At 43.0% G+C, this 15,773-nt stretch overlaps 1 protein-coding gene across 2 annotated transcripts in view; it reads right to left on the bottom strand.

The window, feature by feature from the left end:
- Positions 1-2,261: 2,261 nt before the first annotated feature.
- DYNC2I1 (dynein 2 intermediate chain 1) overlaps positions 2,262-15,773 on the bottom strand; it is a 57,363-nt gene continuing 43,851 nt past the window's right edge. For both annotated transcript variants that reach the window (XM_044294033.1, XM_044294034.1), the window contains 7 exons: positions 11,720-11,781; positions 8,430-8,481; positions 8,282-8,342; positions 7,778-7,877; positions 5,941-6,072; positions 4,155-4,378; positions 2,262-2,667 (listed from right to left, as the gene is read on the bottom strand). In XM_044294033.1, the coding sequence (XP_044149968.1) occupies positions 2,499-2,667; positions 4,155-4,378; positions 5,941-6,072; positions 7,778-7,877; positions 8,282-8,342; positions 8,430-8,481; positions 11,720-11,781 (800 nt within the window). In that variant the 3' untranslated portion in view covers positions 2,262-2,498. The remainder of the gene's footprint in view (positions 2,668-4,154; positions 4,379-5,940; positions 6,073-7,777; positions 7,878-8,281; positions 8,343-8,429; positions 8,482-11,719; positions 11,782-15,773) is intronic.

The raw sequence follows: 15,773 nt of genomic DNA, 5'->3' as shown, positions 1-15,773 counted from the left end.
TATATCATGTTGTCCCTATCGGGGATCTATTGCACATATACGCCTGATGCTGATTTTATTGGCTTGTCTTATAACTCGACAGTGTTCATCATCTACTAAATATGTGGTCCTCTGATTGTACGTTCATGTATGTACACAGCCTCGACCTGCAATAGAGGTCTGTTTTTGTTGTATCGCATAATTTCTTGGCTCTTTCTAATAAAAGAAATTCAACAACAAGAGTATCTATTGGGTACTCTGCCCATGGAAAGAGGATAAGGCTACGGGCCGTATAGTACCCAGTGGAAGTGCAATTACTCCGCCTCAGGAAGGAGGGACATGCTACAGGCCGTACAGAACCCAGTGGGGGTGCAATTACTCCTCCTACAGAATGAGGGTAATGGCACTGGCTGTACAGTATCCAGTGGTAGTGCTATTACACTGCCTATGGAAGGAGGGTAATGCAATGGGCTGTACAGTATCCCGTGGTAGAGCAAGTACACCGCTTGGGAAGGAGGGTAGCGCTACAGGCTGTACACCATCCAGTGCAAGGACAATTACTCCAAATATGGAAGGTGGGTACTTCTACAGGCTGTACGGTATCCAGTGCAAGGGCTATTACTCCGCCTATGGAAGGAAGGTATTGCTACAGGCTGTAAGGTATCCAGTGCAAGGGAAATTACTCTGCCTATGGAAGGAGGGTAATGCTACAAGCTGTACAGTATCCAGTGCAAGGGCAATTACTCTGCCTATGGAAGGAGGGTAATGCTACAAGCTGTACAGTATCCAGTGCAAGGGCAACTACTCCACCTATGGAAGGAGGGTAATGCTACAGAATGTACAGGGTCCTGTGGTGAGCACATATATTCGGCCTAAGGAGGGAAGGGAATATGACAGGATTCACGGAATTCAGTGGTAGTGTAACTACTCCGCCTATAGAAGGAGGGTAAGCTACAGGGAGTGCGGTATCCAGCGGTAGTGCCAGGATTCCGCTTACGCTATAGGACGTATGTACCAGTGGTAGGGTAAAGAAATTCTGCCTACAGAATGGCGTGGGAACTAGGTTTAGAAGGACCAGATAGCTCCAAGGGTTAAATATATATATATATATATTTTTTTTAAATATATATATATATATATATATATATATATATATATATATATATATACACAGCTCAATTCTAACAAAACAGAGCTAGGGGAACTGAACCCACATCCGTCTGTACTAATGACCAGAACTGTAAGACTCAGCAGAGAGCCCAGTTAGCACTTTCATCAGCACAGTAGTACTGAGGCAGAAGGCAGGGGCGGTAGGTAATATACCTGTCACTTTCCTCAATGTGCTGCCCCTTGGGGAGGGCGGCTACACCGGTAACAGGGGGGACTTCCAGAAGTAGTAGCCAAGGTGACACTGAAGCTGGCGGGTAACAGCGGATTTGAGTTGGGAGGTGTGGAATGAGCAGTAGGCTTGAGCACCCGCTGGTCTCCCCCCTCAAGTGTGGGAAAAACAGGTGGTGATAGCCCACCTGCAGCCCAAACCTGAAAAATAAAACAAAAAAATTTCTGCCTTCTACGGACACTAAGCTAAAACTGATAAGCTCAGTGGATGTAGGAGGGGTATAGCTGAGAGGAGGAGCTAACACTTTTTTTGCTTAGTGTCGCCTCCTAGGGGCAGCAGCTATACCCATGGTCTTCTGTGTCCCCCAACGATATGAACGAGAAAAATTGACTTTTACACAAAAAACCATAAGGCTAGGGCTACTAGGAAACCTGGATTTCTTGCAGCTGTTGCGATGATCCTATTCATTTCCATGGAATCACCACTACTCAGCGATCCTGGCTGCGACAGCTGTCACGCTACCAGTGTTGCCGTGTAGTCCTAGCCAAAGTGTCCCACTTTGATCATCCAAAAAGTTGGGAGGTATGACACAGCTCTGCTGCACACACATCTTTAATAAAAACTCCAATTTATCCCCTTCCTGGTCTGGCTCCTCCCACTGATGACATCATGAAAGGTTCTTCATCTGCAGTTATTCAGAGATATCTTCCTCCTCCTTCATGATGGAGAGAGCTGTGTTCCTCATAACCCTCTCCATGTGCTGAATGAGTGCTCTGCCAGATCACTAAGGAAGCACTCAGGGAGGACTGGTACTGTTGGGCCATCCTTACTGCAAACTATAAGATGCAGGCACTTTTTAGCGAGTTATTTTTTCTTGATAAAAAGTGCATCTTATAGCCCAAAAATACAGTAATTGTTAGACTACTATTTTAAGACCACTGAATTGATTTTGATTTTATATACAAACCTATTCTACAAGATATTTCTATAAAAGTCTTTGTACAAATCCAATTATTAAATATTGTAAGTGTCAAAACAATCACATGTACGCAATACAAAAATATACCGTATATTTCTGAAAAACATAGAATAGAATAAATAATGCTGTGGACGCAAAATATAAATTGAGTTCTGTACAAGGTATTGGTTACACTGCTGACATTCATACTGCAGATCATTATCAAATCTCATGTAAAATCTGATGCAACTTGTCTAACTCTTGTGGCTGGATCTTGGCTATTTTCTTCTTAATATATTGGATCTCCACTTTTCCGGAAGATTTGCCCAAGGCCAGACCCATTATGCTATTGTTCTTTTCAGGCTCTCCAAACACCGACATACACAGCGCACTGTGAAAATAAAGCAGAATTCATGTTTCCATATACAAAAGCTGCACCTAAGGGTGCATTCACTCAGTATTTGCAGTGTACATTTGGTGTATGTGCCAGGAATGCCCCCCAGTGTATATTTCAGACATATCCATAGGCCCCCATTCATCCAGCAGATGTCAACAGAACGTCCTTTTGGCCTCTGTCGGAACCATACATTGAGTAATCCTTCCTACGATGCAAACGCAGTGTGAATGCACCCTTTAAGAGTTGTCCCAACATTAAATGTCGTTTAATGTTCAGCATGAAAAAACGAATTACTTTTCTAATGTAGTTTCTATTAGAAAATTGCTGCAGTTCTGAGATATTCCTTTTACTTTATTAGAATGGCCCCCCTATTGTTCAATCTGTATATGTGCACATCCTATTATGCTGAATTAGCAGGTTGCACATGCGCAGTTCCATCCACCATCTGCCAGCAGCCCTATGTTTTGCTAGAAGCTGTGGCAGTTACAGGGAGATAGCTGCACCAGAAAGGACACGTCCCCTCAAAGTAAACCACCCATGAGATGCCACCCTGGATCCATGTGAGGTACAGGTTTTTCTTTTGTTGATCCGAGGTTCCGTTCCCGAGTTATAATATTTTTTCTTAATATGCAAATTAGACCTTTGGAGCAATGAGGGCGTCACCATTGCTGTTGTTGCACCCGAGCTCCAATCCTTTCTGTGGTCTGCCCCTCCCTTGCTGCTTTGACTGACACAGCCAAGCATTGGCAAAGCATCGAGGGAGGGGCTGACCACAGAAAGGAGCGAAGCCTGAGTGCACAGAAAGTAATAGTGACGTCCTCATTGCACCAAAGGCCTCATTTGCATATTAAGAAAAAGTATTATAACTTGGAAACGGAGCCTCAGATCAACAAAAGAAAAACTGCCTTTTAAACAGATGAACCCCAGCTACGTGTCTATGCAGACAGGTGAACAGGCAGGTCGCTGGTGACAGATTCTCTTTAAAGGGAACCTGTCACCGGGATTTTGTGTATAGAGCTGAGGACATGGGTTGCTAGATGGCCGCTAGCACATCCGCAATACCCAGTCCCCATAGCTCTGTGTGCTTTTATTGTGGAAAAAACCCGATTTGATACATATGCAAATTAACCTGAGATGAGTCCTGTCCCTGACTCATCTCACATACAGGACTCCTCTCGGGTTAATTTGCATATGTATCAAATCGGTTTTTTAAAGCAATAAAAGCACACAGAGCTATGGGGACTGGGTATTGTGGATGTCCTAGCGGCCATCTAGCAACCCATGTCCTCAGCTCAATACACAAAATCCCGGTGACAGATTCCCTTTAATCACTGGATAACCCCTTTAATGCATATGGCACACATTGCTCCTCAGTCATCACTCATCTGGAACAACAAGCAGTCTCGGTTTTATTCATTATGCATGTAAGAATTTTGCTGCTAGATGGAGAAACACTTTAACATGAACTAATGTTTACTCACTTGTCAGGCGTAATGGATTCTTTGGCGATTGGATGTAAATCATTCTGTGACAAATCCCATATGTAGATGGAAGATGCTGCATCCAGGACAAAGAACACAGTGGGTCTAGTGAAGGACCATTGGAGCGCCGTAACAGACTGGCCATTAGTGCTGTCATTCCACTGCATCGCTGGGAACTCTGTGCTCATTGTGTGTAATCTTATGGAGCCATCTGAACATCCTGCCTTCATGAAACAAAATGCAAAGAAATGCATTATTTTCTAATACTTTAACTCTCAAACACCCTTATCTCATTTTAGGTCCTGCTCCTGTATTACACAGGCCAACTGAGCAAGAGATTGTCGGGAGGGAAGCGTTCCATCCCGGCAATCGCCTGCTAGCGATGTTATGCCATCGCTCATCCCCATGCTGTCTAGTGGTTTGCCAGTGGCAGACCGGTAATTAGACAGCAAGCTCTGCTGCCGGCAAATGATGATTTTTAACCATGCTTAAAAATCACAATTACCAGATGAACGAGCAGGTAATCAGCGGCAGTATTACACTGCAAGATGATCGCTAACGAGTGTTCATATGAATGTTCGTTAGCAATCATCTGCCGAAACATCTGCAGGTGCAACAGCCCTCTAGGTTCATAATGGAAGCCACGACACTTTGCTGGATCAGCCGTACAACAGATCTCAACCGCACCCGACACGACGGGGTCTGTAGGGAACGGAACTGAGTGAGAGCAACACAATGGATTATTTGTAATACCTGTGGGTAACAGGTACACGTACAACAGTCTGTGTCTCAGGGTTAGTTCATACCTGTCCAACAGACATCAGCATTCCTGCAACGTTATGGCTTCTATGCAACAAAACCACGTACAAACAGCCATATCAATACCCCAAATGGCCGTGCACCAATTAGGCCTCACCTGCCTGATCTTAATTTTCATCCGTGTGCTATCTGCATTTTTGGTAGGTAACACAATGACCCATTCATTTCTAGGGTACCATACACACATCTGCACTTTTTGCGGATCCGCGTGGCTATTCCTCAAATTCTAGCACATGTCCTAATCCATATTGTTGACAAGAACAGTCATTCTTAATCATGGGAGTGAGAAAAATACAGAAAGCACACAGAAGGTATCTGTATTTTGCGGACCCATGGTTTCCGAAAGGAAACACGGACATGTGTGTGCAAGAGGCCTTAGAATTCACCTGATGAGTAATAAGTAAAGACCAATCAAAGTATAAAGTGGGGAAATCATATCCAATAAAGTCACAATATAAAAAGTGACATAAGTATAAGTATCCAATCACAAATAGACATACATATTTACATATATTTATACATAAATGCATTCTATGCTGCAGATTTTGCAGTGGATTTGCTGGAATTTTGCCCTTTGGGTGGAAAACTCTAAGCATAAATTGACATGCTTTGAATTTAAAGGGATGTTCTGGTTGTGACAAGTTATCCCCTATCGACAAGAAAAACCCATTGGATCGTTGGGGATCCTACTGCTGGGACCGCCAATCACGAGAACGGAATCCAGTAAAACTCAGAGCCTCACGAAATTAAAGGACCAGCAGGTCAGGCATGCACACTGCTGCTCCATTCATCTGTATGGGAGTTCCAGAAATAGCTGAGCACTGTACTTATCTGTCTCCAGAACTCCCATAGCTGTCAATGGAGAGGCAGTGCATATGTTCCACCTGCCACTCCGTTCATTTCGGGAGGTATAAAGGTATAAATTCCCCGTTCTCGTGATTGTATGGGTCCCAGATGAAGTACATACCAAAAACGCAGCAGCTCCAAATGGTGAGAAATCAATGGCTGTGACCTGTGATGGCCTGAGCTTGTCGTGTAGAGACGTGTATTGCATAGGGGGCTCTATCAATCCATATTGTGTTCCATGAGTTACTAAACCCTAAGAAAAAATACATTTAAAGTTGTTAGAATATAAAAAACAGTATATAAAGGTGCTTTCAATACTATAGAATAATAGAAAATGACATGCTACTATTAACATGGCACCCAATCAAACGCATTCATCACCAGCTAACATACGATTGGGTTCAGTTTTCCAGAGTGAAAGCTGCCCTGTAGTGGATCTCTGCCCGGGGATGTCCTAATGAGACAAACCTCACCTCGTTCAAGGAGAACCCTCACAGGGAAGGGAATGTGGGTTGTGAACAGATGCCATAGCAAGCTGGTTTCCAAAGATTGCTGCAAAGGAAAACTGGCTTAGTTGCAAACAGTAACAAATCAGATTCCATCTTTCATTTGGAAAATGAAAAGATCAATCTGATTGGGTATTATGGGCAACTAAGCCAGTTTTCCTTTGCACCAGTTTGGATAAATCTCCTCCATAGATTCCAACAATGTCACTATCATCTCAGAGCTCAATTTCCCTCCCGTGCAGTAACCTGGCAAGCATCCACGGCCCTGTATGCTATAAGGCATTTAGGAGTCCGCTGTACTGTTTCTCTAAGCTTAGGAGTCCAGGGGATGCATTACAATACAGAACATGGATCATCTGCCTGATAGCGGGGGGGAAATCAGCAAGTGGAATTTGTGTCTACTTGGGCTACTTTCACACTGCCGTTTCTGGGTCCGCTTGTGAGATCCGTTTCAGGGCTCTCACAAGCGGTCCAAACGGATCAGTTCAGCCCCAATGCATTCTGAATGGATAAGGATCCGTTCAGAATGCATCAGTTTGGCTCCGTTCCGCCACCATTCTGCTCTGGAGGCGAACACCAAACCGCTGCTTGCAGCGTTTTGGTGTCCATCAGATGAAACTGATCCAAACGGATCCGTCCTGACTTACAATGTAAGTCAATGGGGACGGATCCGTTTTCACTGACACAATATGGTGCAATTGAAAACAGATCCATCCCTCATTTGACTTAGTGAGTGAGTGCCTGTTTTTAAATTGATATATAGTAGGGAATTACTACTTCTCCACTGTGTAACATTGAAATACATCAACAGCTGTTCACAAAGTACATGGCACATTTAGGTAACCTCTGACTATTTTTGAGAAATTAAAAGGATCATAGTTTTTCACCCTATAAGAAGCACGTTTTCCCCAAAAAGTGGGGGACAAACGTCTGTGCGTCTTGTAGAGCGAAAATTAAATTAGTACAGTCGGACCCTGGAACGGGGAATACATCGCTCCTTGTGCTGTGCTGTGACCTGTGTACAGCGGGAGGACGTAGGCGCACTCTGTGACCTCAGGCTGTGTGACGTTGGGTCATAGTACAGCGCAGCAGGAAGAGCGCCGGCGTCCGGAACAAGAGAGGTGATTAACAGTGGGGGTCTAAGCAAGGGGTCTGATCTGCGGTCTACTTAACATTGGGGGTCTGATGTGAGGTCTGATGAAAAATATTGTTCTTCCTCTAAAACCTAGGTGCATCTCATGGGCAGGTGTGTCTTACAGTGCAAAAAATACAGCATACTGTAAATGTGTTCAGAAAATGATAATTCTCTAAATGTCACCCAGGAAAAACGTGATACTAATGTATTACTACGGACAGGTATTATTGTTATCCTTTCACAGAAGTTAACAGATTCCATCAACATTTTTGTGATGTGAACAAACGTACTGTAAATGTGTATGTGCTCTAACTTACAATATCGGTTCCAATGACAAAATGATTGAAGTCCCGAGGAAGAAACTTAATATTCAAAGTTTGTGGGCTTCCCAGCATCAGAACACCTTTGTGAAAAAATCTAGAGAAAAAAAAAAAAAGTCATGCGCATGTCACAAGACAGACTTCAGTTAGTAATGTTTTTGTAAAGCCAATAATATGACAAATGGTGGTGTACGTATATATGCGAGATCCCAGCAAGCAGCCAGCAGTTGGACATAACCATATCAACAGCAACTCTTAAGAAAAGGGTGCATAAAGTTCTATATCGCCCCATAGGAAGTCAGATGAAGAAGAAAGGAGCACCCAGACACAGCAGGGTGGTACTGGCTCTTCTCCCTCCTGACCACCCAAAGGTTACTGTAGAAGGAAACAAGGGCTCCAGTGACATGAAAGGAGACAGGAATTCATCGGGCCCACAATGTACATCGAATACACTGGCGCCTCTAATATCAGGAATACATTAACACGGCATAAATCACTTACTTGTCACTAAGGAGTATAGATGAGCTGTGTACCAGCTTCACTTTCCCTCCCGGGATTAAACCTAGGCAGATAGGAACATGTTAAGCCTTTTTTTAACTTTTTGATTACTAACAAAGTAGAAAAGAGTGAAGTAATATTAAAAACTTACCCAGGTCACTTTGTGAGCCAGCAAGATCAGCTTTTCTTAGCTCCACCACTACCTGCAATTACATTCATTGAATGCAAACCAGTTAAAAGGGGTTTTCCCATGAGAAATATTCTGCAGTTTTTAAGCCAGCACCTGGCTCTGAATACTTCTGTAAATGCAAGTAATTGAAAATGTACTATAGCCACGGAGTTACTCAATAAAATGTATCTGTTTAGCGCCACCTGCTGTGTTTTTTTCTTCTTTCTCTGTCTACCACACTTAGGTGGACGGACATGCCCAGTTGCATCTTTCAACTGCCTTCTGAGCTGTGATAGGAAGAAAGCTGCAGCAAAAGGGACACACCCCTGAGCTGCCAGCTTGATGTAAATCTACCAGAGGATTTGGAGCAATGAATGTGGAGATCTCTGGATCCATGTGAGGTACAGGGCTGGTTCTAGCTTTATTAGAAAGAAATTGTCATGTACTATATGATGTCTGATTTTCATCATTTACATTAATCATAGGATGACCCCTTTAATTCCAACCGATATTGTGAATATAAATACATTTTCTGTTAATTGTCCACCTTTTAACAGTGGATTGAGCTCCATCCACCCTTATGTTTCTTCCGCCAGCGGCTGCCGCCGATTAGTAGGGGTGCTAGGCGTCGGACTTCCACCGATCTGATATTGATAACTTATGCTGAGAATAAGCCTTCAGTATCTAAAAGGCAGACAACGCCTTTAAAGGCTGCAGACATCTCTGACAGCGAAAAATCAACTTTTACATGTCAGTGGCTACCTTGTGCTAAAACATTTGCACTAAGTTTCAGGCTGCAATCTTCACTTGAATGGGCTGAGCTGCGCCCAGGCCACGTGACCGAGAACGCTGCGGCGCTCACAGGAGCATGCTGGGCCTTCTCATACAGCCGATCGGCCAGGTCACCACGATCAGATTCTGATGACCTAACCAGAGGATAGGTCATTACATTTTAGAGAAGAGAAGTTAGAAAGTTTCTAAGATTCCTACGATTCAGACGTCACCAAACTGGACACTTATAACATGATGATCCGAGATCGCAAAAGAGTCAAGCGGTAGAGGTCCAGCAGCTAAATCCACACCTAATTTTGAGAAGTGTATAGGAGTCTGGAGCAGTGGTTGTGCGTATTTGGTGCCTAGCCCCTCAAATCAATGGGATTTTATCCAGTGGTTTCCTTTGGCTGAGAACACATCCAGACTTTTAAGACTTGTTATTTTTCTAAGTAAAAAAAACCCAAGGGCATTCCACAATTTACATGAAAGATTTCCAGTAAAAACTTGTAAATCAGTGAAGTACATTCCTCTAATAGGAGTTAATATATCTAAGGCTTAACAGGCTTGTTTCACGATTAAATATGACCGCTATCTGTTAGATGAAGCAAAACCTTACATTTTTTATATGGGATAAATAAAATAAATGCTTCTATCTTGATACTGCTGTTCCATACTTATAGCACGCCGTGGCATTCTTTATAGTCCCTTTTAGACATCCACCAACAGAAAAATACGCTTTTATTGCACCAGTTATTAAGAACTGGTCTGCACAATAGCTGGAATCAGAATAGCTGTGTACAAGAGCATCGAGGTGAGTGATGGCGAACCTTTTAGAGACTGAGTGCCCAAACTGCAACACAAAACCCACTTATTTATCACAAAGGGCCAACACGGCAATTTAACCTGAATACTACAGTCCAGTATAGTGTATCTTCCGTGTACATTATCATTTAGCTATAATAGCTGCCTACATTCAGTGCGCTGCCTGTGCTGTTCATAGTCCGCCCTGTGCTGATGAATGGCAGGAAAAGTCTAAGGCATATTGGTATATGGCTTAGAAATTTCCAGGGCCCCAAGTGCCCACTCTGGCACCCGTGCCATAGGTTCGCCACCACTGATCTAGGTGGTGGGACTGACCCTGTGTGACCAATGGGACGGGACACCAGGGAGCCATGTAACAAGAATGTAATAGACATATTAAGACCCTGGAGCATTTATTTATTTTTTTATTAAAAAATTATGTTAGCCATCAGTAGACAACATAAATTTTATATTTATTTGCGAGACAGCCCTTTTAAAGGGGCTGTCCGGGAACACCTATCTTTTAATTTATCAGCACATTCATAGAAATAAAGTGGCGGCACTTACCAACTATGAAACTTTCCACACTCTATTGGTACTGGATGCCGGTGAACAGTCAGGCCACGACATTTCATACTCCCTCGTGCCTGTACAACGCCTGGAGCCTGACTGTTCTCCTGCATCGACTGCCTGCCTGTATTAATGGAAGTAATAAAGTGCTGAATGTGTTACAGTTGGTGAGTGCCGCCATGTGCTGATTTTTTATTAACCGTATAGACTGACCACTACCTGCAGCCTGGATCCGCTAATGAAAGATTAATACTTAGCTGCTCCCTGCCGCTCTGGTCCTGCACGCTGGTGTCCCGTATGTCCATCTTCCAGTCCCCAGCTTGTTTACTTCCTTTCAGGCATGGTCACCTTCAATGCAACCATAAACTGGCTTCAGTGGTGACGTGTCTCCTGTGGACATGTCACAGTTGAATTCAGTCACTGGCTGAAGCAGAGCAGGTGGTCATGCCCAGGAGGAATTAAACAAACCAGGGACCAGAAGATGGACACACAGGAGCCAGCGTGCAGGATCAGAGCGGCGTAGAGCTGCAGGGCTCACGGAGGGGTTGGCCATCTTTCTGGTTACTGTTGACCAATGTGTTTGTAAGACGAATATATTGGCACTCACTAATATAGCCTTTGGTAAAATTCTGCACCATTTTCTATATTTCATAAGGTATGCCACCTTGTTTTCCAAGTCTTTTGTGCTGTGTAGACAGGTCTTGTCCATAAAATGGCTGCTGATGGAGGGTCATCTGACCAAGCAAATCACCTCCAGGTGATGCCTCCTCTGTTCAAATACACTGAACCTGTCATCTGTACTTGCCCTGGTGGGAGTTTAGTGCAGATACGGTGTGTTAGAATGCAGGAGACATCACATGGAGGTGATCTGCCTGGTCACATGACTCTCCATCAGCAGCCATTTTGTGGACAGCACAAAAGACTGGGCAAACAAGGGGCATACCTTATGAAATATAGAAAATGGTACAGAATTTCAACAATTGTTATATTAGTAAGTCCAATCTAGCCATCTTAAATACACATTTGCCACATGTAGCCAGAGAGTGACCAACCCCTTTAAGCATTCCCGGCCAACTGCTTTAAAGGAAACATATATTGGTTTTATTGCATTTATCTTTCAAACTTACCCACAAAATAAGATGGCCACTTTCATCTAGTGATGCAACTTGAAATGACAAACCTGACATTTCTGCAAAGAATTAATAACATAATCACAGCAATCAAATGTAAGAATACTGTATACCACACAATGACAAAGATTTCCACATTGTATTGATTGTGTCAGAGCAAACGATATAAGGATGGGGAAAATGACTAAAGAGAACTATGCAACTGTCTCTTATATGTCCAGCTAACCTAGCCATACACAATTACGAACTTTCCTGGGTCCTAACAACTGTTAACATGAAAAAAATCTGTCAAAATTGTATCTGCTGCAATCTAAACTTCAGATTAAGAATGGAGCATTTACCGGCGACTGAGAGTTATAAGAGAGCACCCACAGATGATCCTATGCATGGATGTATATGAATGACTATAACCAGCTTTACGGGTCACTGACATCTATGAAGTAATGAAGAGCCAGAGCATGCAGATGCTTTTGGCAATAGATGTTAAGGAAGGGTGAAGAAACAGATGAAGAAATACGGCCTCTCCCCTTTGATCAGCTTTAAGTAACAACCATGTGCACAGGCAGAGATCAGAGAGAGGTATGCGAGCATGCATCCCACTCACAGAATGGGGAGGATATGTCAGAACCAGAGCCCAGCTGTTAAAGGGAGTCTTTAGTAGAACATAGTAAAAAGGAAAAGTTTCCACATTAATATTCAACTTGCACAATGCCAGTAAACCCCAACTCCCACTTCAGCAAGGTTCCAGGCTTAAAAAAAAAAAAAGAAAATCACTTGGGCACCTTTGGTTCCTAAGTCTCAAAATGTAGGAGCCAAATTATACATTTTGGTTGTCAAATTAAAAACCAACATTATAATTCAATTGTGGAAGGAAAGATACAAAAGGCTACCTAGAGCAGCCACTAGAGGGAGCACAGCTGTTTACTGCATACAGTCATATACTGAGCTCAATAATAACACAGTGCGCTCCCTCTAGTGGTGGCTGCAGGCTGTTTTAATTCTGTGTCCATGCAGCTGGGACCCAGACTATATATCATTTGGCATTTTAAAGCAACCTACTAAGCCGTCACCTGGAGCTCTGTTCACAGCAGTGCATCTACCTGCTACTAGATCTACATTCATTTTTCCATTGGTTGTACAGCGCCAACATCTTCAGTACAGAGATATTAGAACCACAGTCTGACATTACTGTAATCTCTCTTTATATGCACTGAATACAACGTGTTCTAAGAATAGTTATTTTTAAGACGTATGTGCAAGCTACCGGATGTATGGCCCCACAACAGGTTAAACTTAGGCTACAAAAGTACTATTTTTACCAAGTACCTGCTAGCACGCCACCTTAAAGATAAATGGCACGCCATTCTCCTGCTATTTTTTCAAGAATGAAGTGTGTGTAATTTTAAAACGTGCCACTGGAATGTATGGGCTGACTCTAAAGGTCAAACTTCAATATGGCTTCCACCCACCACTACAACAGGTGTTTAACGCTCCCATCCCAGAAATTCTGAATTTGTACACATATCTTCACCTGATGGCTAAGAGCTAACAAAGTACAAGTGAAACATGTAATGGCTGAGCAGCAAGTCCATCTATAGACATAATCACATAGATGAATGTACGGTGTGAAGAGGAGAGCAAGTGAGGTCTAGGTAAGGCCTCATTCACACGTCAGTGTTTTGGTCAGTGATTTCCATCAGTGATTGTGAGCCCACACCAGGTGCGGCTCGAAACACAAAACAGGTACAGATCTTTCCCTTATACCTTATGTCTGTGGAGGCTCCAATCCTGGTTTTGGCTCACAGTCACTGATGGAAATCACTGAATAAAACACTGACGTGTGAATGAGGCTAAAGGCTGTGTTCACACTTCAGTTATTTGCGCAGTTATTTCCATCAGCGATTATGAGCCAAAACCAGTAGTGAAGCTACCCAGAGATAAGGTATAATGGAAAGTTCTGCACCTCTTATGTTTTTGACCCAAACCTGGTTTCGGCTCACAATAAGGGTCCATTCACACGTCCGCACTTTGGGTCCGAATCCATTCCGCAATTATGCAGAACGGGTGCGGACCCATTTATTTTCAATGGGGACGGAAAAGATGCGGACAGCACACAGTGTGTTAGCTGCATGCACATTTCCAGTCCGCGGCCCCAAACTTCCCCAGCTGCAGACAAGAATAGGCATTTCTATTGGGGTGCTGGTCCGGTTTTTGCAGATCCGCAATTTGCGTGAGAATGCACCCTGACGAAAATAACTGAATTGTGAACTCGGCCTCACACTGTGAGCAACACTAGAGACAGGGTCTGAAACAGAAACAATCCACAATCCTCTCCTTAAGTATGGTTTCCATTAATTTCCCCACTATTGATGTCAGGCTTGCTGGCCTATAGTTGCCCGACTCCTCCCTACTATCTGTCTTGGGAATAGGCACAACATTTGCTCATTTCTAATCTTCTGGGACGACTCCTGTTACCAGTGATTGGTTAAATAAATCTGTTAATGATTTTGCTAGTTCACCACTAAGCTCTTTTAATAGCTTTGGGTGTATCCCATCAGGCCCCTGTGATTTATTTGTATTAATTTTAGACAGCTGACTTCGAACGTCTTCCTCTGTAAAGACACATGCATCAAAAGATTCATTAGTCGACCTTCCTAACCAAGGTCCTTTTCCTTTATTTTCCTTTGTAATAACTGAACAGAAGAATTCATTGAGGCAGTCAGCTAGTTCTTTATCATCTTCCATTTACCTTCCTTCTTTTGTTTTTAATTTGGTAATTCCTTGTTTTAGTTTACTTTTTTCATTTATGTATCTGAAGAATGTCTTATCGCCTTTTTTCACTGACTGAGCTAATTTCTTATCTGCCCGTGCTTTAGAAGCTCTTATAACTTGTTTGGCCTCTCTGCCTAATCTTATAAATTTGCCTGTCATCCTCGTTTTTCACTTTTTTAATAATTACTAAATGCTATCTTTGTTTTTAATGATTTTGGTTACTTCTGCTGAGTACCACACAATGGCCTCTTCCTCTTTTAAAGGATAACTCTCACATTTAGATCCTAATTTAAATTTTCATATATGTAGTTACTAATAACATGATATTCTAGATTCAGTTACTATTAGACTGACTTACCCCATATTTAATAAGATTCAGCCCTTAGCAACCAGTCAGCATAAAACTGCAATTTCACTATTCAGTTAAGATGGCCGCCACTGCCCTCACCCTGAGGCTAATCCCGCCTGCCCTCACTAGCCAGTAACAATAGCCCCCCAAAAGTGTCAGTAACCAAAGCCCTCCCCCCTAAAGGGTTAATCTCCTGCAGCACAAAGGGGTCCTCTTACCACATGTTGCTTTCATTTATACACTGAGCAGCCGGCAGATCTCCCTTCCCTGGTCTGCGCTGCTTCAACTCTGCGTTCTCCAAGTCTGCCGAGTGAGGGAGCGTCTGCCAAGCGCAAGGGAAGGGAGAACTGCACACAGCCCAGGCACTGTTATCAGCTGCTGGGGAGGACCTGGCTTTAATCATTTACTTACAGTCCCTGGCTGTCTGTAATGTGACCTTGCACGCTGTGTGCTCCGTCTATCAACAGATAGACGGACCATGCCTAGCAACCCTATTTTAAGCACAGGTAAAAGTAGGCAGTACAGGGAACAAAAATGTGGAATTAAGGGGTAATTGAATACACAGTGAAAAGTTGAAATAGGGCCACCAAGGTGATATTAATCACCACAATCCAATATTCCCAAAAAATATGACAGTTATCCTTTAAGTAGTCCCATTTCTTGGACTCCTTTGAAACTGTTCCAATCTGATAGGGATTCGTATATAGCTAATCTAATTTTAGAAAAGTCAGTTTTTCTAAAATCTAAAACTTTTGTGTGACTCAGTCACTGTACTTATAGTAAACCACACTGACTGGTGATCACTAGATCCCAAGCTATCCCCTACAGTAATATCAGATACCAAATTTTGATTTGTGAATACTAAATCTAAAATGGCCTCCTTCCGGGTTGGCTCCTCAACTACTTGCTGTAGATGTGTGATTACAAGCT

Source organism: Bufo gargarizans, chromosome 5 (genome assembly GCF_014858855.1).
Source record: "Bufo gargarizans isolate SCDJY-AF-19 chromosome 5, ASM1485885v1, whole genome shotgun sequence".
Lineage (NCBI taxonomy): Eukaryota > Metazoa > Chordata > Amphibia > Anura > Bufonidae > Bufo > Bufo gargarizans.
The sequence above is the reverse complement of the archived record's forward strand: the minus strand, read 5'-3'. Positions and strand labels throughout refer to the sequence as shown.